This window comes from Kryptolebias marmoratus, linkage group LG3 (genome assembly GCF_001649575.2).
Source record: "Kryptolebias marmoratus isolate JLee-2015 linkage group LG3, ASM164957v2, whole genome shotgun sequence".
Classification (NCBI taxonomy): Eukaryota; Metazoa; Chordata; class Actinopteri; order Cyprinodontiformes; family Rivulidae; genus Kryptolebias; species Kryptolebias marmoratus.
The window spans coordinates 17,486,156-17,513,613 of record NC_051432.1 but is presented as its reverse complement, the minus strand read 5'-3'; the positions used below and the strand labels follow the sequence as shown (position 1 = coordinate 17,513,613).

General features: G+C 39.6%; 1 protein-coding gene and 1 pseudogene across 1 annotated transcript; both read left to right on the top strand.

Moving 5' to 3' along the window:
- The first annotated feature begins 738 nt into the window (after nucleotides 1–738).
- On the top strand, nucleotides 739–6,916 carry LOC112450190 (annotated as a pseudogene).
- Nucleotides 6,917–9,699: 2,783 nt separating this feature from the next.
- Nucleotides 9,700–27,287, top strand: trip10b (thyroid hormone receptor interactor 10b). Its single transcript, XM_017430007.3, has 14 exons — nucleotides 9,700–10,240; nucleotides 16,305–16,420; nucleotides 16,529–16,582; nucleotides 17,809–17,956; nucleotides 18,035–18,097; nucleotides 20,170–20,274; nucleotides 20,956–21,084; nucleotides 21,211–21,357; nucleotides 22,516–22,674; nucleotides 23,844–23,956; nucleotides 24,169–24,301; nucleotides 24,383–24,450; nucleotides 25,368–25,474; nucleotides 25,577–27,287. Exons 1-14 carry the CDS (start codon nucleotides 10,217–10,219, stop codon nucleotides 25,720–25,722), a joined length of 1,512 nt encoding a protein of 503 aa, XP_017285496.1. The 5' UTR covers nucleotides 9,700–10,216; the 3' UTR covers nucleotides 25,723–27,287.
- Nucleotides 27,288–27,458: the final 171 nt, after the last annotated feature.

Below are 27,458 nucleotides of genomic sequence, written 5' to 3'. Positions count from 1 at the left end.
TGTTTTTACAGTAAAATTATGTCCATCTCACAAAAAATGCAGTGTTTGTTTTGTTATTGTCACAAATTGTAGATTGAAAAGACAAAAACAAAATTGCTTTATTTTATAAATACAAACATTGTTGACTTTTGTAAAAAAACAACAACATCATTTTACTTTTAAAAAGAATAAACACAGACTTACCGTGAATGTTGTTAACAATTAAACTGGTGTGATAAGACTTTGTGTAAGTGTCCGTCAGGACATTGAACAGATTTCAGATGTTTTTCTCATGAACACAATTTGAAATGTCCCCACTTTTGTAAGCACCAGCTGATATTTTTTATTAATTAATTTATTTTACTTGCCTGTTAAATTGGTGGTTATATTTCAGTTTGAAGAATATTCTGGATGTAAGCTTCTTAAACTTGGGACTAACATCATTTATCACAAATAGAATTATTTTAATGTTCTTACGTTTATCTTCATTTCTGCTTAAAAATGTCCAAATTGTGGTTGAAAATCTGCTTATTTGTTTGTAAATAAAATAAGTCACATAAAACCTTCTCCCTCCTAGTATCATGTAGCTTCATTAAAAACAAGGTTATCAAGTTTTATACCAGGGAGTTCTGTGGAAAAATAAAAAATAAAAAAACCCTCCCCCAGTTACAGTCACGGGGTTCTGTTTAAAACTGCTCCCATTTCCCATCATGATCCATTTCAGCAGACAGACTTCAGCAGTGGCCCTCCCACCCCAGGATGAAGAGGAAGGTAAGCCTCAACCAAAGCTGACAGAAATCCGTTCAAACATTTCATTTACTTTGCTGTCCATAATATTTCAATTTAAATACTCAGTGAGACAAAGTAATTGCAGTCTAATGAAAATCTGTAATGTTATGTGCTGATGATACAATATAATATCAGTAACAGTTTTATGTTCTTATAGTAGCATTACAGAAATGCTTCCATTAAACTGTCTTTGAGAGCATTTCAATCAAAATGCAACAAAAACTTACTTTTTTTTCTAAATGTGTTCCAATTTTTATTTCTAAATCTAAAGAAAAAGTCTAATTTTCCGTTTCCCAATTAAACATTAAAGGTTCTTATCATTTCTTTCAAATAACAGACATAATTTTATTGGATCTTAATAATAAAAACAATCAAACAAAGACATAAATCAGTTTCTTCTAGTTGATGATTAAAAGAAGTCTTTGTTTCTCTGTTGGTTGTTGGTTTTAGGGAGTTAGTTACTCATTGACAGGCACTCCCAGTTCCACTGATCGTTTTACTTTCAGACTTCAGATCTGTGATCCCGCTGAGAAAAAAAAAGAAACATGAAGAGGGAATTTGGTGACACAGTTTTGACAGATATTTTAGTGTTTGAGCATATTGTATTATTTTGAATAAACCCAGAGCTGTAAGGCAAAGATTCAGAGTTCTCCTGAAGGGAAACCCCAGGTGTTTCAACAACTGTGTGCACCTGCCGACGGAAACAGGTAGTTTCCCGTCTTTCAATTCAAGCTACGATTATTTTTATGCAAAGTGCCAGAAGCAACGTGAAATGTTATAAAAAGTGACGGAGATGAAGTCAGGTTTGAGTGGTGAGGCTGGACTGATTTCAACAACAAGGGTATAATTTAAAGCAGGCTTGTCTAATTTGCGGTCACATTCAGGGAATATAATTATTTTTGAGTCAGACACCAAATGAGCAAACGGGAAGAAGAATATTTGCATGTGCATGAGTGTCCCTGATGAGGACTTGTGCCAATCCCTCAATTAAAACCGAAAAAACCCTAAACTTAAGCTACTTTATATTGTTTTATTTGACAAATAGAGAAAAAATGACAACAATACACAAGTATCAAATATTCTTAATTTGTCCTGTGTGACGACAGATTCTCTTTTTTTCCCCCCAGCTGACACTACTTCTTGGTCTGCTGGGTCTTGTAGCCTCGGTTAACTCGAATTTGCAGTCTTACCTGCCACTCGACTGCGATGACATCTATCAGAATAACAACACGAGCTCCAGCAGGGTGTACACCATCTACCCCGGAGGTCCGACCATGCCGCTGCATGTCCACTGCGACATGGATACTGACGGGGGCAGATGGACTGTGAGTATCATAGATGAACAGCAGGAGATGATGTCCTGAAGATTTATTCAGTGATCAGTTGTCTGGTTCGTGCAAAGTACAAAATAAAAAGCGGAGCATGTCTTTTCTTGCCCACGGTTTAGGACAGGTGGATTGCAGCAGCAAAGCCCCATCCCTACTGTTAGCAGTTGTCTTTGTAATTCTGCTCACAAAGAACAGCTTTTATGACCCACAGGCCTGGGCCGGCTGCCACACTGCAGAACGAAATCAAGACAAATCATTTCCAACCTCCGTGCATTCATCGATTTTGCATGATATTCTAAATAACATCAAAGTCACAATCTGCCAGCATCTCTCAAGATTATTAAAGATTTGACATAGAAAAGATGCTATAATTTATAAAGCAATTTGAGCTCTTGCTTGGTGAAAACATAGTGAAGTAAAGTTGAAATCTTTGCATGTGTCTGCCTCTCAGGTGTTCCTCAGGAGGCTTGATGGGACAGAAAACTTCTTCAGGCCCTGGGACCACTATAAGGCCGGGTTTGGGAATGTAGCTGGAGAATACTGGCTTGGTAAGATTAGTAGGAAAACACATCAAATTAAAGGCCTATCAGTTGTGCGGTCTGTTCAGGATGACTCTCAGGCACTGCCATAGCAAAAATTTAAGTCAACAATTAATAACAAACAAACACCCTGCACCTACCCCGAACAAACAAGTAGAAGAAATAAATAGATAGATAAAATAAACAAAATAAAAAAACACTAAGATACTGATTAAATTCAATTAAACAGTATAAGAAAAACACATCACTGTGGTGCTCAGTTCAGGACAGAAAATGATCGTTTATTTCAAATGCTACAGCTTTGCAGGTAAGAGTCAGCCTGATTTTTTAAAGGACCTCTCTAACCCAGCTTGTATATGCAGGTGGAGCTGCAGATTTCCAATTTAGCGGTGTTAGCTTCCTGGCCAGCAGAGTTGTAAATGCTGTAAAGTTCTTTTTAGCAAGAGAGAGATGAAGTGAAGTAGGCTGTACTCCAAATATGGCGAGTAAGGCATTAGGAGAGATATCCTCTTCAGTTACATTAGATATTAAAGATCAATGTCAGACCAGAATCTGTTCATGGAGGGACAGCTCCAAAACCTGTGTGAGTGATTTACTGTGGCCTGTCAGCATCGATCACACAGAGCGGACGCCTTGTCAAATATTTTTGCGAGTCTGTCTTTAGTATAGTGAGCTCGATGTGAAATCCCACACTGTATGAAACTGTGCCGAGCACAGATTAAAGATCTGTGCATCCTCCATAAAACATCACAGTCTCATGTCTGTCTCACATACAGTCTATAACACAGTGGAAGAATTTAAAAAAGATAAAAGTATTTAAACATATATAAAAGCTCATTGAGGGGAAAGGTTGCAGAGAGTTTTTAAAATCAGAGGGGTTAGAAAAAGCCAGGAACTATCTAAAAAATATGTTCTGTAGGGAGGGATAATTTATTTGCTAGCTGTTGAAAAGACGCAAAAAACAAATCAACATACAAATCTCTCCAGGTTTTATGACTAACTAACCTAGCTCAAATATAACTCCTTAGCTGTAAAACTGACACCAGTTATAGTCATCTCTGTTCTCGCTAAAGTTGATTAGATGTTACAACCATTTTCAGTCAGCTTGTAGATGTACATCTAATGACTACTTTAATCAAAACACTGGTTTATGAAATATTTTCCTAACAGAAGACTAGACAACCAAACACACACAAGTTTGTATTTCTAGTCTTATTAGGACATGTAAATGATGTTCAGTCATTTCTATAACCTTAATCTAACCATTACCAGTACATGCTGAACCCTAACTTTAACCCTAATCTATACTGAATTCACATCTTAACCCTAAACCTAACCCCTAACCCATCAAATGATGTTTCGACATATGACCAGGCTTGGGTCCCCATGAGGACTACGGGTCCTGACAAGGTGGGTATTTATACCAGAAAAGGTCCCAAGAAGCTAGCAAAAACAGGTCCACACACACACAGTTACATAACTGCTCCTTTCATGGTAGTGGGCAATAATAAATTATGACAGTGCTTTGATTTTTTTTTTTATTCAATTTGATAAGATGAGATCAATCAAAGGAGCCCGCAGTTGCCAAAACAAAATATTATTAGGAGAGAGCAGAGATGATAAAACAAGGCATGACAGCGAGCCAAATGAATTGAAGCTCTGTGTCTTTCCAAGGCTGGAAAACATCTTCCTGTTATCAATGAGAAAGCGGAATGAGCTGAGAGTCGGCATAGGGGACTGGGAGGGAGAAACGGCCTTTGCTCAGTACTCCTCCTTCTTAGTCGACTCCGAGAACACCGGCTACAAGCTTCACCTGGGCAGATTCACCGGAGGAACAGCAGGTGACCTTCTCGTTTCAGTCATAACGCAAGACTCAACACCACTTTATCATCATACGTACAGAGCACATTGTGCAAAGTACAAGGAAATTTGCACTTGAATGCTTCTTTATAGTCATTAAAATTAGGACAAGTAACATTCAGCAGATCAAGCACAACACAAATGGTTTACTGTGACAAGTAACAAAATGATAATGAATATTAAACGTACTCACTGCAAAAATATGTAATCTAACATTAAAAAGGATGTCCTGAGCTATATTCGATGGTGCTGTTTGAAAGACTTTGCTCCAGTAGTTTTCCAGATATAATGATATATATAATTCTGAAATGTGGGTACGCACCCAATGTAAACAAAGCACTCACCTGAATCTGCTGAAAACCACGTGGAAGCTTGACTCAGTGAGGGACCTGACTGGCTGTAGTTTTGTGTAAGTTAAGAAATGTGGAGAGTTGGGCAAATGAAGAATATCAAAATAAATCTGTTGCTAAACACAAAAAAAGAGAGAAAGAAGAAGTGAGACGACGGTAAAGAATAAATGCCGGGGTTAAATAAGAGTGGTGGAACGCCATAAAGAAAGAGCTTGACATTCGAACACACGCAGCTGTTGCAAAATCTTCTCGTCTTTTTATCTGCACACTTTACTCAACAAATCGGAGCATAAATTCGTACCAACCCATCAGAATTGTCAGACTTGTCGATCCTGGACGGCTCTCCCATGGACGGCGCCATTGTTGACCTATTTTCAGTCACTTTGGTTGTTCACATAGGTAAACAAACACACGTGATAGCTGGCTGCCATTTACAAATTTTGCTTACAGATTCTTTAATTCACAGACCACTCTATTAATATAAAGAAAAAAATGTGCACATTTTGTTTCTTAAGGTGTGATTGTTTTTTTTTTAACCAGTCTTCCTGATGTTGCAAAGAGTACCTTTGAAGTGGCTGACTTTGGAAATGTGAATGTCCGTTCAAAATGGAGCACTTTAGACCATTACAGAATCTTTTTTTTTTTTAAATAGGCCTTTCATAACCTTTTAGAACTTTGCAGTGAGCCAGTGAGGTCCTCAAATTGGTCTCTAAATCATTTCAGCTCCTTTTAGTCTCACCAGACATTCTTAGCATCGGTCGAAGTACTGTGAAGCCATCAGGAATGATGGCTTAATTGGGATAATTTATTGATTTTTGTGACTTCAGAGGATGGAAGCTGATTTCTCCCCTAAAATATTACATTCAGTTTTACAACAGCGGTGTGGCCTCCTTTTTTCAAGACGTTTTGCACAGAAAGCAGCCTGTAAAGGCGAGAGGGTTGAGCAGTAATGGTGCACATAAAAATGTAACACCTGCTAAACAGGCAACTTTCATGGCCATTAAATGAGAACACACTGGTGAGGAGAACAAGCCTGACACAGGAAAGGGTACTTTTTTTTACACTTAAGAATGAAGAAGTCATTTTTAACACATAATTTGCCGTTTTTCACCTGAGCGCAGTTTTGTTTCATGAGTTTTTGTAGAAAGGAAGAGACCAGGAGGCACAAAACTGAGAACTGAGAGGAGCCTCTGGTTTCTCTGGCTTTGTGAGCCGACGTTTTGTAAAATTTCTTTACTAGCTGGCGAGAGCAGGAAACAGAAAAATATTTAAAAAACATTACCTGCTGCTGATCGTCTCGATCTGCTTTGTGTGAATTTGGCTTTAATGCAAATGTTCAAATCTGTGTAAAGTCTCAAACTGCAGCTTTTAATAAAACATAAATCAAACACAAAAAATAAGTTTTGAAACCACAAATATTCGTTAAATGGAGCAAACAGTCAGCGTAAACTCAATATTTAACTTCAGCATGTAAAAAGCAATGAAAAGTAATCAGCCTTATTTATTAGAACATATATAAGACACTTTGTTTTCTTCTGCCGGCTTCTTCCAGGGGACAGTTTGTCAACTCACAACTCCATGATGTTCACCACCTTCGACAAAGACCAGGACACATGGGACAAAAACTGTGCCCAGGAACATGTGGGTGGATTCTGGTACAGACTGCCGAACGACCAATCCCACCGACTTGTACGGACGTTACGGGACCATCAGGTTTGACAGCGGTTATGTGTTTTGGGAGAGGTGGAATGGCTATACCTCCTCTCTGAAGACCTTCTCCATGAAGATCAGACCGGTGTCCAAGTGCTTGTGCACACAGTGACCGGATTAGCACTCAAATAAGAAATAAAAAACGGGATTATCGTTAAGAACAGGCCACTACAGGAGGACTGTGGAGGAGGATGTAACACATTTGGGGAAAAATTGCTTATATATATCTTTCTTTTTAATTTTATTATTTTATAACCAAAGCAGTCAGCTCACCTGGAAGCAACTCTATGTTTATTCCTGCCACTAGATTATAGTGATTATTCTGTGCTCCATTTATTAATGTGTCTCTTATGATGGTTCTGTTAACAGCAAAAGTAACTAAAGTCATGGATGTGAAGACCACTTTATATTCAGTGGTAAACCTTTGGGGTGTGTCGTTTAGGAATGACTCAAATAAAGTCAGCTGGAGGCTTTTATTTTGTTGTTGTTGCTTTTCTTTCCTCATAATAATTTCATTACCTCCATAAGACTGACCTGAAGAACCATGAAGCTATGCCTTTTTTTATTTTTTCAAAATTAAAAGCCTAGAATTCATTGGAGAAATTCATGTCGCCAACCACTTTTCATGCCAGAGTTTTGGAGGAAATGTAACCATTTTGATCAAACCCTGACAAGAACTTTATCTGCAATCTCATGCAATATTGCCAGAGGTCATGCTCGGAGTATGTGTTGAGGACGATTCTCAGCTACTACCACACCAAATTTTACTTCAATATCTGTAAAACTGTCTGAATTATAGCTATTTTTCATGTTGGCTGATTTTGGTTGGCTGTGGCGACCATCTTGAATTGTTTTGACTCCGAAAGTTGATCAGCTGTAGATGTTTTTAATAAAATCCGCCCAATGCTTTGTGAGATATTTTGCTAACAGACAAACAGAGTTGACTGCAATTAGTTTGAGTCAGAAATTTGGTATGTCTGTATTTTTTTAAGTTTGGTTGGCTGCGACAGCCATCTTGAATCAGATTGACTCTAAAAGTTAGTCATAGTTGGCCTTCCAGTAATTAATTCCTGCAAGTTTAATTAAATTTTGTCCTGTGGTTCATGAGATATTTTGCTAACAGACAAACACAGTGAGGCAAAAAACACTGACCGACTGTAAGGAGTAAATACAAAAATGTTCTCCAAAACCAGAACCAAAGTTTTATTTAAAACCTTGATGTTTCAGAAACTTTTAAAACCACCCAATTTGGCAAGTTCCTCTCAGAAACGCTGAGAATTCCTATTTGATGAGTAAAACCTTACAGGAAATGTCTGTGGCACCGATAACTGACTGCAGGTGTGGTATGAGGAGGACAAAGGTCAGATTTTCCCTCTCAGGGACACGGGGGCTTCCTGCAGACAGACTCACAGGGGGACACAGGGGGTCAGTGTTGTGCTGCCGAGCCTCAGAACCTTTTAAACGCTGCAGGTTGGCTTTGGTCGCCTTCACCCCCCCACGGCTGTCAGTTATTGTGCAGGAGGCGTCTGCACACAGGCAGGTGTGCTCCCAACAGGTAGGCCGATGCCCTTTTGAGATAACATTAGGTGCCACAAACAGAAGCTGCACTCTGAATTGTTGTCATTATTTTTTGTTATTTGAAATCACACACATGTGACAGTACTAAAATTAAAACTTACCTATTAAAGCTACGGGTCAGCAAAGCCATCATTTTACAAAGTGTCCACCATGATCCTAAAATAAAGGTAACTTTTAATGATGTCAGTAACTTTGATGCTGCTTGGTTAAGCTCTTCTTTCTGGCCTCAAAGCACATTTTAAATGAAACTAAATGACGATTGTTTAATGTCACAAGTTCCAAGTTCCTCGGTTTATCTTTGGTAGTTTTTAAAATAAAACTTTTGTTTGCAATGAAAGAGGTACTAGTTACTTGTTAGCTAAAGCTGAATGATGATTGCATGAAATGTTGTTGTTTTAGTTAAACCTTGAAAATACCGTTATGTGCAATCTAAGGCTGTATTGCAAGATGTCAGGCTCAAGTATGTGTTGAGGATGACTCTCAGCTACTACCACACCAAATCTCAGCACAATATTTGTAAAACTTAATGAGTTATATTCATTTTTGTGTTGCCTAATGTCGACTAGCTGTGGTGGCCATTTTAAATGGGGTGGACTCCAAAAGTTATTCAGTTAAAGATGTTGATCCAGTAATTACTTTTTGAGCGTGTCAATACAATCTGTCCAGTGGTTGAGTAGATATTTTGCTAACAGACAAACAGGGTTGACTCCTACAATTAATGGCAAGGTTTTAAGCAAAAATATCACAGAATAAGGAGCACTTGAAGTATCCGTTGTGAATTACTCCCAGCTACTACCACACCAAATTTTAGCACAATATCTGTAAGAATGACTGATTAGAGACATTTTTGTGCTTTCTAAGGTCAGTTGGCTGTGGCCGCCATCTTAAAGTGGATTTCCTACAAAAGTTAATCAGTTGCAGATTTCAATCAAATTAATATTTTCTGAAAGTTTCATTAAAATTCGTCCAATGATTCATTAGATATTTTGCTAACAGACAGGCAGAGTTTATTCTAAATGGCAAAACTCTCTGTTGGAGTTTGTAGCATATGTTGGGGATCCGTCTCAGCTACTACCACTCCACATTATAGGCTCATATCTGTAAAAGTGACAGAGTTAAAAGCTTTGTTGTATTATTTAATATCAGTTGGCTGTGGCAGCCATCTTGAATCGGGTTGACTCCAGAAGGTGCAATCGTAGATGTACACCTAAGAGGTTAGTTTCTGCAAGTTGCATTCAAATTCGTCCAGTGGTTCGTGGGATATTCTGCTAACAGACAGACACTCGCGCGCGCACACGGACAAATAAATAAATAAATAAATAAATAAAAACATATTCCACGTTCGCCTATCGACGGGCAAAAACAAACAAACAAATAAACAAACAAAACAAACAAACAAAAAAAAACAATCTTGCAGAAATCGAGCTTCACGTTAACCCGCCACAACAGTAAAATCCAATTTCACCTAAACGCATCAGCCGCACAGGAGCGTTTGGTTCCTTTTAATCATAACTTTCAGCTCGCTTCTTCTCAAACTTCGGCTTCAACTTTTCTCACATGAACAAATGACTTCCTGCGCTGCTCTGATGCGCAATAAAGTCTCAGATTTATTTATTTTTTACTTATTTTATTTTTGGGGAGTGATTTTCTTCCAGGTGCGATGAAACAACTTGTTTTTGTTGGGGTTTTGTTTTTTTGGACGTTTTGTTTGTTTTGAACAGATCCGGTGGTGCTTTCAGGAACATTTCTGAAGGAGGGGAGGAAAAAAAAACACCCTCAAGCTGCTCCTGTAAGATAAAACAAACAGCTGGTACATGCCCTCCTCCTTCCTCTGTAGAAATACCAAAGTTGTTTCAGGAAAAGCTTCTCTGTCGCTGCTGCCTGGAAGAAACAGGACGGCGCGTCGGAGCCCAGGAGGAGAAGGCGTACACTTCCTTCTAACATTTCCTCCGCCCGCTCCGCTCTCAGACCCACAGGTTTTCCTACTCTTTGCTCCTAGAAGAGGACTTTTTTTGACTCCCTGGTTCCTTGTTTGGTTTGGTTCTTTTAAAGAGATCCGAGGACATCTCTCCCTCCTGCAGCCATGAACTGGGGGACAGATCTGTGGGTAAGTTGACAGCTGACACTCGGAGCCCTCTCAGTCTTCGACAGGAAAACGCAACACAGATGTGCTCGTTTGGTTTTGCTTTGGTTTTTTCTGTGTAATGTTCTTAAGAAGTGCCTGAAGAAGAAAGCAGCAGGACGTGTTCCTGTACACCCAACAGCCAGGAGATTTCGCAACCCCTGCTGCATACCTCACCAGGAGCGGGGGTAAACAAAAGGTTTATGGCCCCTTCATGGTGACGAGAAGCCCGTGCACGCTCATGTACACCCTGTTCCCTGAACGTGGACTTTACCAGCCCGTGCCTGTCCTCAGGAAGCAGCTTGTAAATCAGGACTGAAAGTACCCTGTTCCCCCTCCCTTGTTTCTGGTCAGTGGTTCTAGGTGTTGTGAGTCAGCTTCTCGCTCCTCAGAAATCAGCAACAGTTGTGCTTCTGTGGTTAGTTTCGAGTGCAGAAACCCAAACATGAAGTCGGCAATGATTTACAGCCCTTTGGAGGAAAAATAATAGAAAACTGAAGCTCAAAGACTCAAAGACATCACATGGGAAACAAAAAGTCAACATGTTCTTCAAACCTAAGCAGCAAATTCTTCATTTAAATGTTTTCAAGAAACCATGTCAGGATTTAGGCTCTGCTCATCACAGTGAGACCAATTTGGACCACTGAGTGCAGGACAGTCCATCGTACACACAGGACCGAGCTTGTTTCAGTCAGTCATTACGTCTCAGCTTGGATCACTTGTTGCAGCAGCTGATGATGACGAGCAAAGTGAAGTTTTCCTCCAATCCTGCTGCTGGTGAGCACTTCAGCACCGGCTGGGTGTGGCCGTCGGCTTGTGTTTATTGCTGTGATTGTGTGCTTGATAGCACGGCGCTGTGGTTTTCCGACATTTTATGGTGGACATAAAGAAAACAAACGTCACCGAATACCTCCGGTAAAGATGCATGAACCCGTAGAGCCTCCGACCGCTGCGATGGGCTCATTTTTCCAACAAAATCAGCCAAACTACTTGTGTATTTCAAAATTACCAAGGCTGTAAACTTGTTCATAGTTTTAGGTGAAAAGTATAATTGTACTGCCTTAAGAACATTTCATTTCAAACACAGAAACAGGTCAGAGTGGCATTAATGGAACTGAAGTTACTTCTTCTCTTCGTCTCTTTGTTTTTGCAAATTTTGGTCACTTCGTACCCAGACTTCCATGAGAGCTTAAACAAACCACCTGCCATGGATCTCTTTGCATGCTGTACTTACAGCTGATGGTTTAAAGCAATCTATATTACGTTAATCTGCTCATCTGGTTAGAAATTGGGTAAGATTAAGGGACAGATAAACAATTCTGTAGTGGTAAGCACATGGGTGGGGAAAGGTCATGCATGGGTACGAAGGAGCAAATAAAGAGAGTTGAAGATTCAAAAGTTTAAAAGGCATAATTTGGTTTAGATTAGGGCTAAGAGAACAGATAAACAGTTATAAACATGGGTACGATGTGGGGGTACAAAGGAGGGAAGAAACCAAAGCTTGAGTCTATGCCGTACAATCAGAACCAGGTCACAGCCACGGTTACATTACCACTTTTTTCTGCTACCCTGCAAGATTTTTAAAACTTTACTGCCAATTGTAAAGAAAAAGTTCTAAATAGTGGTGTTCTGTGGAGTTGTTATCCGTAATCAGCATCTTCCCTGCATTAGAGGATTATCAGTTTGGAATATCAAGCAGAACTTTTTTTCACAGGGAAGGGCTAGTTCCGAAGTGGATTTCTGCATTCTGAAAACAACTTAAATCTCAAAAACTTTATTGTGGTTCATGCAAACGCTACTTTCTAGACTTTTACACAACCTTACGTTCAATCAGATAGTTTGGGTACCACAAAGCATGTTGCATTTTGTGACATAAGCTTTACAGTGACCATTACTGTTAATGGACTAAAGACAACTCTGTGTTCAGTGTTAATAAGGAGAGACAAATAAGTACAGAACTGGTCAAATCTAAAGCGACAACAGCGTAAAGATTTATTAAACAGGATTTGAATGAACGGCGATGAAACTGTGAGCACTGATGTGTGACCAGGGGGAACCTGCGTGGTGTCTTCAGATCTCAGGCTTGTGCCCCAACTAAAGCTAAGATGCTAACAGTCAGACGAACAGTGTCAGGCTTTAAAGCAGAGCATCGGATGGGTGATGCCACACTGGGTATGTCCATCTTTAAATTTAATCCTTAAAGCTGGAGACTTTTGCTGATTTGTGCCGGTGCCCAACAGGAGCGTGCTCCCACCATGAAGAGCGTTCAGATCGCAGCAAGCAGGCACGGCAAAAACCAGAAAACTTTTATTTCTGACTGCTCAGCATTCATGTAAATATGGCCTAAACAACAGCACCGCTGTTATTTTTAACCGACGTGAGCAAGATAATGTTGTCTACAGATTTAAAAACACTAATTTTATGAAAGCAGAACGTTGACTCTGCAGTGCTTTGAAAAGGATCACAAGTAAAAATGTTTCCTGAGCTATTTTTCAGTCAGTTGTCTATTTTTTGTTTGTTCTGTGTCAACAGAAACAGAAAAACTGTGTGTGAATGAGAGAAGCTTTATTAGGAGAGAATAAACAGACACTACAGGATGACACAAATCCACCCATTAATGGATTTTCTGTACCCACTTGGCCTTGATGGAGCCACAGGAGTCACCTGTGCCTGACTCCTGCAGTCACTGGGCGAGACACGGGCTTGAACGAGTCACCAGTTCATCACGGGGACATGCGCAGACAAACGAGACGGACAACCACTCACACCGGGGGGCAATTTAGAGTTGCCAGTGAATGTAACACACTTTTTTTTTTTTTGGAAAGCCAGCGTGTGCATGAGGAGATCATGCAAACTCCACGCAGAAAAGACTGATATGGGTTTTCAGCCCTGCAGCCTTCCAGCTGTGAGGCCACAGGACCAACCGCTGCTCCACCGTGTGATTGATGTGCTAACATGTCGTAACGTCTTTAGTGACTTTATCTCATATAAACACTGAAAACTTTTGCATGTGTGAATTCAATTCAGTATTTCCAAATGCTGAACCATGTACAAAAAGCAATACATTTCTAATCTGCGCAAACTGTGTGAACTTACACAACCCTGCCGTCTGAGAGCCTTCTCCACCAAGATGGGATGGAGAGAACTGGGAGGCGTTTAGATCCACCTATTCATCGTCGATGGGAGTGGTGTGTAACACGAGTGTCTCACCTGGATCTGATCAGCTGACTCTGAAGCTGAAGGCAGCCTGCTTCTCTTTAGCAGCAGCGTTCTGTTTCCATTTGAAACGGGAGTAAAAACCTGCCAACGTTCGCCTGGTTTTCTGGGATCATAACTGCTTCGTGAGCCAGACCTACCCGAACATGGAGCCTTTATCAGTGTGACGTGGAAACTAGAAACGGAATGGTTTTTACAGGAATGTGGAAATGTTAGTTCCGTTTGAATGTCAGCAAAAAAATCTTATGAACCACTTTAAAGATTTTAATGAAACTCTCAATAAGAATGATGTACCACTACAACTGGTTCAAGATTCCAACTCAAGATGGTCATCAGAGCTAGTTGACTTTGGCGGACATGAAAATGGCTGAATTTTACAGACAATGAGCTTAAAATTGGTGTGGTAGTAGCTGATGGTCATTTACAACAAATACTCCAGAGTATAATGTTATTTCTAAGGTTTAACTGAAATGGTTGAACTGTAATTTCATTATTTCTCAAACTAAAATGATCTTAGTTTAAAACTCTAGCATGAAAAGCGGTGGGTGATGTGCGTTCCCTCAAGGAATGCTAGGGCTTTAATTTGACTTTTTTTTAAACATTTAACAATTTATATAATCTGGGATGTTACCTGAAAGAAAGCAAAGTTATTTAGATCAAGTTAGTTGTTTTATTTGTTAAATAAAACCTATTAATCAGACAACAACTAGACAAAAACATTTACTCTTTTCTTTACTATGTCTGGAAGGGGTCTTTAAACCTAAATGCTTCCACCCAGTTCAGTGACTCACCTCCCCGACAAAACCAAGATTTACAACAAGTTAGTCTTGCTTTGTTGGCAGCTCACATTATGATGGAAATGAGGTGGAATCTGAGCTCAGATCAGCTGGGATCAGGAAGCTCTGCTGCTCCTGTCGTCATAGTGGGACTCGTCCAACTGGTTCCAGGGTTTGGAGCTGCCCCTGAGACCGTCACTCACAGGGCGGAGGTAGACTGAGCTAACGATTATCTCATTCCTGAGTCTCGCTCTTGTTGTTCCTTTCTCTCACACGTACACGCACAAATATATGGTCACATACTGCAGCGGAGTTGGTATTTACATGCGTGGAATGCATCTGGGAGATTTTTCACTTTAATCAACACGGGCTCTCACAGACTGTTCCTCAACCAGTTGATTTTCCCCGATTGCCTTTCCTTCCTTTTTCTTTGTGTTGGACAAAGCAAGGGAACCTCCCTGAGGGGCTGTTTGTGTCCAGACCCGCTCTCCGTGTTTACAGATTGTTCGTTCTGGGGTCACGCTCGTCTTCAGAAAGCCTTTCGCTGTGTGTTATGTAAAGAAAGTGGAGCACAGAGAACAACCCCGACCTGTTCGACAGGTTTCTCTTTGTTTTATGGCCTTTATTGCGTGTAAATAGAAAAAACATAAATGCTGAAAGGAGAGTACTGTGGGTGGCTGCATTCTTCTCTGCTACACCTTTGTACTCGAGTCCATGTTCAATTACGTGTGCACTGAAAAGCGCTCTCGGGTTTCCATTTATTATCTGCTGCAGAATGACAACATGATTGTAAAAGCACCTTTTGAATTATCACTTTATTAGACACCATCAAATCCCACTCTGAATTAAACTGAATGGTTAAACAGATAACTCAGACCTTTTTGAAGTTGGGTTCTATGGAAAGGTTACGAACAATTCTGATCTTACCTGTTGTGGATGCCTCTTCGAGGAACCTCAGTTTGGAGAAACAGGGTTTAATTCTGACAAGACAAGAGAAGTTAATCTGAGAGGGGCCAAGCCCAAAGTGGACTGCTGCCATCTTAAAACAACTCCAGTTGTTTCAAAGCGGTTCAAGCTAATGCCTTTTACCAAACCTTTACATCACTGGCAACTTCACATTACATGGTTATTCAAGCAGAAATGTTATGATCTTTAAGCTGGAAGTGCCTTAAATCAAAAACAGTGGAAAAGCCATAGCTCATCTGCACTGTAACAACACAGTTCAACTTTAAAAAATATGCTTGAAAATTCTTTTTTTCTTGCCAGCCTTTTAAGCAATGGATCAAGAGACAATACCCTTTCTGTTTGCCATTGTCTTTGTAATGATGGCAATTTGGGTCAAATATCTCTGGATGTTTCTCAGCCTCAAATCTTTCCTCATCCATTGTTATGCTTTTAATATGAGACAGCACTGCAACTAAACAAGGGGAAAAAATACTGTCAAAATTTTAAAACCAAATAGAAGAGCTGAGACGTGACTCAGTACAAATAAAAATGTATTCTTTCAGGAGCTTCAGTGCTTCGAAACAGAGCCGTGTTGAGAGTTAAGGCTGGCGGCTGCAGCACAGAGGATGTCAGGGATCATGGGAATAACGGAGGTGTGTTTTCACCTTTTGGCTGCTCTGGAAGTGCTACAGCTATGGGAAATAACCATGTGATGCAAAACTGACAACAATGCCATTTGAAATGGCATTTGCATAAACTACTATGAGATGTTTAAGACAACAGCAATCCACTTTAGTCTGACTCACTGTTAGCTCGTCAGTCTGGTCAGAATTAAACTATTTTTTTCAAACTAAGGTCATAAAAAGAGCAATCTGCAACAGGTAAGATATTAATTGTTCATAAGCTTTTTTTATTGAACTCCGCTTGAAAAAGCTCTGATTCTTCATTTTAAGACACTAATTTGTTGCACTGACTAAAATTAATGTATACAAAGCAGAAAAAAAGGACCCAGTCTATATAACCTGCTTCTGATGGATTACACATGTTCATCCCACGGTGTTTCCCATGAATGGTACGTAAACACGCGTCTCTCTGCTCTGCGCCCCTTCTAGGACCAGTATGATGTCATCGACAAGCACACACAGTCGGGCCTTGACCTGATGGAGCGTTACATAAAGTTTGTAAAAGAGCGGACCGAGATAGAGCAGAGCTACGCCAAGCAGCTCAGGTGGGCTCAGGGCTTTAATGCTCAGATTCTTACATGAACTAACGAACTGTCAACTTCAGCTCACCGGTGCGTTTCTGTAAACAAGCTTTTTCTTTCACTGTATGACAGGAACCTGACCAAGAAGTACGCCAAACGAGGAAACAAAGATGAACAGGACTGCAAGTGAGCAAACACACAAAGATAACAGTTTGAAACTCACCGTAGTTACAGCTTTTTGTGCTGCTGTTTTTTTTTTTTTCTACTACAGCGACTTGATCCTTTCTGGTAAAGTAAGAAACCTGTAGGAAGAGTCTTGAACATGCTATTTGAGGGTGCATGATAAAATGCTACAAGGCTGATGTTAAAGCTGGACGCCTATAAAGTTCACCAGATGGAGGAACAGGAGGTTTTCAAGAAGTGAAATAGCCACGTTCAGAGGTTTTGGTTCGCTCAAACTTTAAATAGCCAGGAAGGAAAGAAGCCATGTATACATATTCAGTCTAAACATGCTGACAGTGTTATTTATAAAACAAATCTCTTTATATAATTACTAAAACGCAAATCATAATTGTTGCTCCGAGTGAAGTTGCTGCCCCTCTGCATCCAGAGGAACCAGATCAGGGGGTTTGGGCGACGGGTAAGGATGTTTCAGACCCATCCTACCGGGAGGAGGCTTCAGGGCCAACCCTGGTCTCACTGAAGAGATTATATTTCACAGAAACACCTCAACATCCCCCCCCCCTTTGGAAGCTAGAAGAGTTTGTGAGGTCAGGGGGGCGCTCAAACTGCTGCCCCCCATGATGCTGTAAAGATTACAGAGATCATATCCCTAAATGAATTAATTAAAGGAAACTTTCATGTGGAAAATAAAGATAAAATGATACTGATAAAGATACAGATTAAACTAACATTCACCTGAAAACAAGGATAAACCAAACACTTTAACTGTAAAACTGATTCTGGGTGAAGTTTTGCAAAAAGTGTAAATTTAGCCTTTTGACTTTATGTAAGTGTCAGAAACGATTGTAAAAACTTAACCTGCTGAGCCTCAGGTGTAAATGCTTGAAATAATAATAATAATAATAATCTTGTTTTAAAACTTGCATGAATGGCAGCAAGCGATATGGATTCCTTTAAGGAATGCTAGACCTTTAATGACATACTAATGTAATTACTCTGAGAGCTGGATCAGTGCTGTGGCATGCTGTTTTGCCAGATATGTGACCTTTGTTCTCACTGGTTGCATGTCTTCACTGAGATTTATGATTTTTTTTTCCTACTTATAATGTAAATATCATTCAAAGTATTCCACCATCAGATTATGTTGTGAATGAAATTTCTGGCTGCATAATAAACACAAACCTTATTTATTTCTCTTTTGCCAATGTTTCCTTTCATTTCTGTTGTAGATATAGCAATTATTCGTCTTTCCAGGACATCTTGAACGAGTTGAACGACTACGCCGGACAACGGGAGCTCATTGCTGAAAACATGGTTGAAGGCATCTGTAACGACCTCAGCAAGTACCTCCAGGACCTCAAACAGGACCGTAAAATGGTGAGGGAGGATCGAGCGGGTCTGACAGATTGCAGATTGAAGATGAAGCTGGTTTTCTCACCACTCTTCCTCTAACAGTTCCTGTTGGATGTCAAGAAGGGCCAGCAGACTTTAGAAAGCAGCTTAAAACACCTGGAAACGGTGAGTCAGTTACTGTTGTCGACTCTTTTCTGTTAAGGATTGTTGTCTGAAACCATCATTTCTGTTGAAACAGTATTTTACAAGTTCATTATTAGCAACATCCAAATTTGTGGAAAGGTTTTTTTTTATCAGCCTGATTGATTTGGAAACTTTTATTATAGTTACTTAAGCTGATTTAAATGACTTTAGAAGCTAATTCTACACCAGGGATTTCTTTCCAATGACCCGAACATCATCTTATTAAGGGTACCAATGCACAAGCTCTGAAGCACCCTTATTACTACCATGTTCAAGTTTTTGTCCTTTATCTAGCTTTGAAATAAAACGTGCAAATTATACAACAAAACGTGTGGCTCAGCCAGGAGTAGTGTGCTATTACTTTTGCGAGCGGTACCTTCCAAAATGTAGACAAAATCTGAAAAAAAAAAAAAAAAACGGCAGCAAAAATATTGGGAAATCAGTGGGATTTTGGCAGAACACATGAGAAAACCCAGCCCTCTGTGGAGCTCTGCGGCTCTGGTGGTAAAAACATCGTTTCAGAGTTGAAACGGGTCGCAGAAAGACTTTTTACACAATCACAGTTTAAGTTTTATGACTTTTACAGATTTTTAGCTTGTCATATCTGCTACATAAAACGTTGCAGAGGCATCAAATGTAACATGTGTGACCATCAGAGTCCTCTGCTGCTCACAGTTTAAGAACTTTTATTATCTGACTGATAGTTTTCACACAGCAGCTGTTTGTTTGATGCTTACTTCTCAGTCTGTCTGCCTCTCGTTAACGTGGCAGTCAGGGAGTGACAGACACTGGTGTGTGGTTGCTATGGTGATCATAATGAGCCCCTGACAGCAACCTTAACGTTTTTTATTATCTTGATTCTCTTTACGCTTCTTATCATCAAAATGTAGGCATTTTTTTCTAGATTATTAGAAAGTTCTGATGGATTGGAACCCTTCAAAAGTGCTTCAGAAGATTTATAGTTTTTTGTGTTTTTTTTTATAAAAATGTTTTTTTACATTTCTCTTTCAGGTTGTAACTAATGTCTGTGTTCATTGTATAACAATTTTATTAATTTGCCATCCATTAGTTAGAGTGCTGTGAATTTGATCTCTGGTCATCACTTAGAAAAATAAACGTTTTTATGACTGACAGTCAAGGTCACGAGTTTCTCACGTTTCAGTAAAAAGTAAAGGCGCCCTCTGCAGTTTGAATATGAACCAACACATTTGGTACATTTATTTTGAAAAAAGCTCCTCGGATGAGAAGCGAAACGTCTTCAGCTACAGAATAGAAGTCCAGTTGTTTTTGTTTTTTAACTTTTTTTTTAATTTTGGACCTTCAAAGAAAATATGTTGAGTGTGTAAAACACGGAGAGGCATTGGTTCAGAGTACAGCAAGTGGTCAGAAAGGTACAGAGTCCCTTTAATAGGTTATCAGTAATTAATGCATCTTAACTTGTAGTACAGTATTGTAAAATGTGACGTAGGGCTGTAAATAAAGGGCAGCTAAACTTTTGTTTTAACACCTATTACTGAAACAATTCAAATACAAAGAAATTCCCAACATTTTTGACATGAGTGCAAACTTCCATGGCTTTTTGTTCACATTTAGCCCTCCAAAAATACCAGTTAATTTGATAACAAAAAAAGACTAACCAGCAAAATGATTACTAAAGGTCTTCGGACCACCTAATAGGCCTTTTAAATGTAATAATGCTGTTGGTTGTAGTTGGTCCCTCTAAACGGTCTCCTAATAAAAAAATGAACCCATAAAATAAATAAAACAGTTCAGTCAGTAGATGCCACTGAATATGAGGGAGTAATTCATGTGAACTGGCGTATAGTTAAACAATTTTCATTATTTATTTACGTTTTATTTTAATCTGCACTCAAACCCATTATTTTGTCATGATCCAGCTTTTTTGATGTGGTCGTATGAGCCTATAAATAATGTGTAACAAGTAAATTTTGATCTCACAATTTCTGTCTTTAAATACTTTAAGTTGGACTTAATTCCCCCAATATTTGCCTTGCTGATGCTCACACCGTGTTTGTCTTCTTCTTAACCTGCAGGTAAAAAAGCGCTTTGCCAAGGAGTGGGCGGAGGTTGAAAAGGCCAATCAGCACGTAGAGAAGTTTGAGAACGACCTGTATGCCACCAAGATTGATGTCGAGAAAGTAAGCACTCACACACAATCGCTTTGAAAATGAGAAACTTATTGTGTGTTTATTATTTCTGAATCAGGATTCTTTCTGCTGTTGTCCTGTTTTCACGTTTCTGCACGTTTTTTGTGATCTAATGTCTTCTGCATACTTCGTTATATTAGCCATGCTGTGTATCAGAATGTTCTGCTCATTCTTCATGAGTGCAATGACTTTTGCTTTTTGCAACTTTCGTACTTTTTAAAATATTTAACACGACTTACAAGTACTTTCCCCATAGAAATACATGGAGATCTTTTCAATTCATTCAAAAACATTGTTCACTATTTTTGTCCTCTTATGCTTTTGATACTTTTAGCTACTGTTCTGCTACTTTTCACTTCTAGGTAGCCTTTTGATACTTTTAGCAATAAACAAGTCTTTTGCTCCTTTCTGCTTTTAGCTGGAACAATCAGTTTCAGCTTCTTTAGCACATTTAAGCAAAGTCATTCAGTATTCACATTGCGTTTTCACAGAAAGTGTAATTTTCTCTAGTTTCACTTTTGATTTTTAATATATTTTCATACAAAACCATCCTTTAACTATTTTTTTTCTCGTCTCCTTCTGATTTTCTTTTATCCTCTGCATTTGGACATGTATTTCTATCCTCTCTTTTTTTTTTTGTTCCTGTCATTCCTTCTGTCCTTTGCTCCGCAGGCCAAGCAGAACGCCCTTGGACGCACCCGCACAGCAGAGGACTGCAGGAACGACTATGCAGCAGAGCTCCAGAAGTACAACAAGGAAAAAAACAGCTTCTACCTTGTAGAGATACCACTGATCTATAATGTGAGAGAAATAAAAAAAAACAAAAAACACACAGTCCTGTTGCAGCATGTGGGCCGACTGTAGAGATGCGGTCAGCGTCTGTGAAATGGAAACTGAACGACTCTGCTGGATGTTTGTGCCGAACAGAAACTGCAGGACTTGGACGAGCGGAGGATACGGCGGCTGGCCGAGGGCTACTGCCAGTTTTCAGACATCGAGAAGAAGGTCCTTCCCATCATCACCAGGTGTCTCGAGGGAATCTCTTCAGCAGGGGCGAAAATTGATGAGAAACAGGCAAGCGTGTGATGACGTTTTGACAAGCTGTCGCTTCGCTCCCGTGTCACAACCAGCTCGCCTCTGATCTGATGAAAAGCAAACTCGGGAACGCTGACATCCATCTGATGTTCAGGGAAAAAAAAAGTGTGACAGCTGAATTATTTTATTCATTTATTTATTTATTGCTTTGCTAAAAAGAGCTAGAATTTGCCACTCTTTTATCTACAGCATTGACTATTTATGAACTGATTATTTCATTCCTTTTGGATAAAACAACTGTTTCACATTTCATCCATAAACAGATTTACACTGACTCCTAAAACCAAGGAACTTTATCAACTTAATATGGAGCACATCTTTTTAGTTTCAAATACGGGACGATTCCTTCATTTAGGGTCCAGATGGGACCCCTGCCTTCAGCAGATCTCAAACAGGCCGGCTGGGTGACGGTTTGGAGTAAGAATAGTTTCCCTAAGAGACAGGTTGACGTTTCAAAACGATTCTTCCTAGAGACACACCTGCTGAGAAAAATTCTCTGGCAGCTCAATAATCTGGAATGTGGCATTAGGGACATCAGCAGCCATAGTGAATGAATTCTGGGGGTCAAAAAAACATTGAATCCCACCTGAAACTGCTGACTCAGGCTAAGGTTAAATACAGTAGGATTGTTATTCACATCAAATGTCTCTAAAGTTAATGTCGGGCTCCCTTGTTCTCTCTGGTCTGGATAAATGCTGTTAATCAACACTTTTTTTTAGGAAGCAGATTTTATTAGTCCTTCAAATCCAGGGTCCAATCCAGGAAGTAGAGATCTGGTTTTACACACCTCTCTGCTGCTTCTCCTTCTTTACCACTTCACACTTTTACATTATTAAGTTCTGCATTTAAACCTTTATTTTCTTACCTTTGGTGGTGCTAACCAAACCTGGCCTTTTAAAATCAGAGGAGTTTTTTATTTATTTATTTATTTTTTTGCTTCAGTAACTTTAATTTTAGGAAACTTACAATTTTTAATCATGTTGACTATATTTCAAACTTGTTCTAGAACTGATACCCACATCTTGAATGAAATGTTTCTCTGAACATTGGTAACAACGAGACCCCGCGTCTCCTCGGAACCTGTTTGTTGCTTTGCTGTGAATAAACCTGAGCGTGTCTGCGTGTGTTCTTGTGCAGGACTCGTTGCTCTTCATAGAGCAGCACAAGTCTGGGTTTGAACGACCCGCAGACTTGGAGTTCGAAGACTATTCCCAGGGGATGAAACCAGCAAACTCGGAAACCACCCTCAACCCACCAAAACTGCGCCCCAAGCTCTGGCTTTTCAAGAAACACAAGGTGAGCCTGCATGGCTGTGGCAGCCATCTTGACTTTGATAAAATCCACATGTTAATCAGTTGTAGATGTACATCCAGGGATTATTGCCTGACAAATTCAATACAATCTGTGTCGTGGTTAATGAGATAGTTTGTTAACAGGCAAACACATATACACAGGCAGTCATTTAACTCCTAACTGTAGAATAAGCCTTATTATTTCTGATCTGAGACTTTGGTTGCTCTAGGAACCCATTTAGACAAAATTTTGAAGAACTATAAAGATTTGAAAGTCACGTGCCAAACTATCGACAGCTCTTTAGGAGCTTTTTATCGATAGCTCTTTAGGAGCGCTAAATTACATTCTTGCTGTCGCATACCAGTGCTTTGACAAAGACACACACATTTCTGAGCACAGCTCATCTTCTCCACCAATCTGCTTCCCTTCGGGGCGAATTCTAATTCCAGTCTGCTGCACAGACGTGCCCTGGAACACCTTTAGCTCTCTCTTTTAACCCATTAATCTGCGTAGTTTCAAGAATCTCTGCGTCTCTGATTCACAGTTCTTTTCTTTTTCCTCACCAGTGTTGTTGGCTCCCTTTTTTGCACCGTTTTCCTCCCCTTCATCTTCTTGCTTTCCTTCAGTAAAATCAATACGTCAAACCCAAAGTTTTCAGCCCAGGATAAAAGTTTGCTCCGTGACGGAGCTTTGTTCCATCCTGCTGCGGTGTTTTGTAATTTGCAGACACATCAGATGTGGAACATGTTATTAAAAAGTGTTTCCCATTAGCTGCAGATGTAAAAAAGGTGCTGGAATAACAAGATGTGGTGCAGGATTGTTTTCAGAGGAAAATACAGTTTTGAACAGACTGCTCAGGCACCTGGTGGCAAAAAGCAAAGAAAAGTTTTAAATCATCTCTAATTTCTGTAAACTTCGTTTCCATGGAGACAGACTCTCTTTTAATCTTTTTTGGAGGTCTTGTTGAATAGTTATCACATGCCCCTGAAAGGTGAAATCGAGTGATAATTTTTTTTTTGCCTGTGTCTGTGTGAGTGTGTTTTTCCGTCTTTTAGCAAAATATCTCATGAACCATGAGACGTATATTAATGAAACTTGCAGAAAATAACCACTGAACTAAATCCACTCGTGTCCATTTTTTTAATGTTTGCATTGTTCGTGCGTTTTTGCAGCAACCTCCTCCGGAGCCCGATTTCTCCCACCTGCCTCCAGAGCAGAGGAGGAAGAAGTTGCAGGGGAAGATCGAGGATATCAACAAAGAGCTGCAGAAGCAGCAAGACCAAAGGTGAGAACATTGTAGTCTTTAGTGACGAGCAACTGAGCCAGCTGTGAGCGTTTTGTTAAACTGAGACGACGAACGCCCACAAAGATTTGCACCCCTCCTTATTTTTTTTTTTACTCTCTCTAAACACCTCATCTCAGCACAAGAACGGACCCTTCTTAATGAGCACGTTGTTTTAACACTTTCAACCCTTTTCTGCGTCTGTCTGACCTCAGTGAGGCGCTGGAGAAGATGAAGGGCGTGTATGAGCAAAATCCACAGATGGGAGACCCCTCCAGTCTGGAGCCCAGAATCACTGAAACTTCCCAGAAAATAGGCCAGCTAAAGGGGGAGCTTGTAAAATATGAGGTAATAAGGCATCCTGCGCATGCACATGTACGCAAACACCGTGTAGCAGCAAAACGACTTCAACCTTCTGATTCATTGCAGACATGGTTATCTGAAGCAGGAGGAGGAGAGGAATATTCTGTTCCCACCAACAATAACACTCAACATGGGTAAGGCCTGCTTTTAAAGGAATATTTCAACATCTTGGAAGCTGTGTGACAAGATTCTCCCTTTATTGTTTATGTTTTCAGTTGTGTTTGTTTGTTTGTCTATTAGCAAGTTTACTTAGAAACTAAGGAACAGATTTGGATGAAACTCAGAATCCAGTTCAGACTTTTTTTTTTATTGATTCCATGGCCTTGGCAGAGGTTTGCGCTCTCCTAGTGCTTCTAGTTTGTGTTGTGAATACAAAAACTATGCATGGTAGCTGGTTAATGCACTAAAAAAAAGCAACTATTTGGTCCATTCATTTCTGCTTGCAGCGTTATTAAAAAAAAAACAATTATTGTTTTTTTAACACAATAAAACGGAGTTGTTGTTTACATTTTTATTTATTTGTATGCTAAGATTAAGAAACTGCCCTCTGTTTTTATTCATGTCGATTACATTGCACTTTATTCAAGAATGACGTGGAGCAAAATATTCTCCCTACTTCTATAAACTGGAGATGAAAGGACTAAGCTCTTTTAGCTTTTTGTCCTGATTTGAAGAATAAAAAAAGAGCTGCACGATGTTAGAAAACTTCCAATTATAATATTCAATATTGCAATATTCACAACAATTTGTACTACTTTGTCTTACATATAAAATCCCAGTTTGTGGTTGCAACGTGACAAAATGTGAAAAGTTCAAGGGGTTTAAATACCTTCACAGGGCATGGTATGAGCCCACAGTTTGTTGCAGTTCAAGCATTTATTTGCAGTACTGATGAGCCTGTTGATACTGTGACATATCTGAGAAAAAGAAACAAAAAGCTATTTTTGGGATTATGGGAAGCCTTTTTGCTTCAGTATGTCACATAAGAAATGATCAGGTTCGTTTAATAAACAAGACTAAACTGAAGGAATCTTGATTTACGTTTCTCCAGAGCTGTTACAACGACCGAACCGTCTCAGAATATCTACTCGGAGTTTGACGAATTTGAAGACATCGAAACTCCCGTTGGCCTGTGCACCGCCCTCTACACCTTTGAAGGTACATTTAGGATTCACTCTGAACTTGTTCATAAATAAATCTGATTTTAGCTCCTCGTACGTCTCTTACGTATTCTTTTTTTTTTTTTTTCAAAATATGCAGGCAACAGCGAAGGGACCATTTCCATTACGGAAGGAGAGCTGTTGACTGTAATGGAGACGGATAAGGGAGACGGATGGATGAGAGTCCTTAAAGCCACCGGAGAGGAGGGCTATATACCTTCATCTTATGTCCAGCTCACATCTTAACTTCCATCTCAAAGCTCGTTCAGGAAGTTTAAGAGCCGGAGGTGAATGCAAAGTCATTCCAGATAATTGTAGCTGTTCTTTACAGCTTTTATCTCAGCCAGTGGCGGATAAGGTGAGATGAATGTGAGTGATTACAAAGGCCGATTACAGTATCACTCAAAGCCTTTCCTGGCTCTCTGTGGCATCAGATGCTGTCTGAAAGAGCAGATAGTCAAGAGTCGTTTGCTCCTTATCAAATTTAGTTTTTAAAACACACACACACACACACAGACACACACAAAAGACATGTTTGGATTGTATATGTTAACCCTCTGTCTCTGTCTCTGGACATAAAAACTTTTGTAACTCCTTGTCAGCATCATAGCTGCTTACGGTTGTTTATGCCAAGACTTATTTACAGCACGTCTTTCCCGCTGCCTCTTCTAATAACCTGCTGAATTTCTTTTTTAAACTGAAATTTTCTGCTCAAACCACTTTCCTAACAGAATAATGTTAGATTTTATTTGTAATCTTTCAACTGGAGTAAAACCACTGTGCTGTTGGGAGTGTCCACAACATATACTGTGATCACTCAGTCCACAGCGACGGGGAACGCAGGGCGGACATTTTCTACGCCTCTCTCGTTCGAGGAATGAGTGAACACAAAATGCCACATTTTTCAAGTGTTCCTTCTGAAGCTGGCAGGACACCTCATTTATCCAATTTACTATTCAAACTCTTTTCCTACACTTCATTGTTTTTAACACAATCCCCCTTTGTGTGTCACTGATCTGTAGCTCAGGATGGAAACAATGTGAGGGTTTCACAAAGAGCACATTCAGACCGTTAGCTCATCCAGATAAAACCTCATCTTAGCTTTGAACTACTCTTAGAATAGTTTGACACATTAAAGGCCTCGTTTTGGCAGCCGTAGCTATATTTAATTGCATTAAGGATGTCAGCATAAAGAGGAAAAACAACCCGTTTTAATGGGGTTATTAGGAATGTGAAAACTGACAATGTGAACCCGTCCTGTAGTGTCACGGCGTTAATCGTGGCCTCTCTGGGAACAAATGTTTTGAAATGAATATTTTATGCACATGTGTGAATTTTAACACAAAAAGTGTGGCATAAACCAAAGAAAAAAAGCACAAAAGCTCAAAGTCAAGCAAAGACTTGTCGGCATTGACCAGGCTTCGTTAAATCTCATCATTTTCTGTCTTAACTCCAGACAATCAGTTTCCGTCTGTCCACAGAGAAGGCAGAACGTTTTAGAAGCAGTTTCAGGTTTAATGACAGACTGGTTCCTCTTTGTAGTTCCCAAATTCTGGTGTCAGATGAATAAATAGCCTTTTTATGCAGGGGAATGAAATAATTGTTGCCCAACCGTACAAGTAACTCTGCTGAAATGTGGGTTCATGTTTCAATAAATGAAACTTTTTATTATTTCTTTAAATAAATTGCTTGCAGCACCCTTTAGAGTCAAGATTTTCTTTAACAGTTTTAAAACAGAAAGATTGACCCAACTCTTTGCTTTTGTATTTTAAACCTGTGGAAATCTATAAAACTCTTCCAAAATCCTTCAATTAAATGTCTGTTTCGTTTTTTGTTTTTTTTTAATGACCGCTTTCTTTCTGGAAATGCATCTTCTGCTCCAAACCGTTGTGTGAATCAGCTGCACCTGCATCCAGGTGTTTCAGGAGGTTTCAGAATGAGGAAATGAGCGATCCGAGGTTCATTTTCTGACTGGAACTTTA

Excerpts from the sequence above, each read along its gene's own strand:
- trip10b (XM_017430007.3), top strand. The coding sequence starts at position 10,217 with ATGAACTGGGGGACAGATCTGTGG. Across the intron at positions 17,957-18,034 it reads TCAAACAGGACCGTAAAATG|TTCCTGTTGGATGTCAAGAA; the intron begins GTGAGGGAGGAT and ends TTCCTCTAACAG. Across the intron at positions 21,358-22,515 it reads CGAAAATTGATGAGAAACAG|GACTCGTTGCTCTTCATAGA; the intron begins GCAAGCGTGTGA and ends GTTCTTGTGCAG.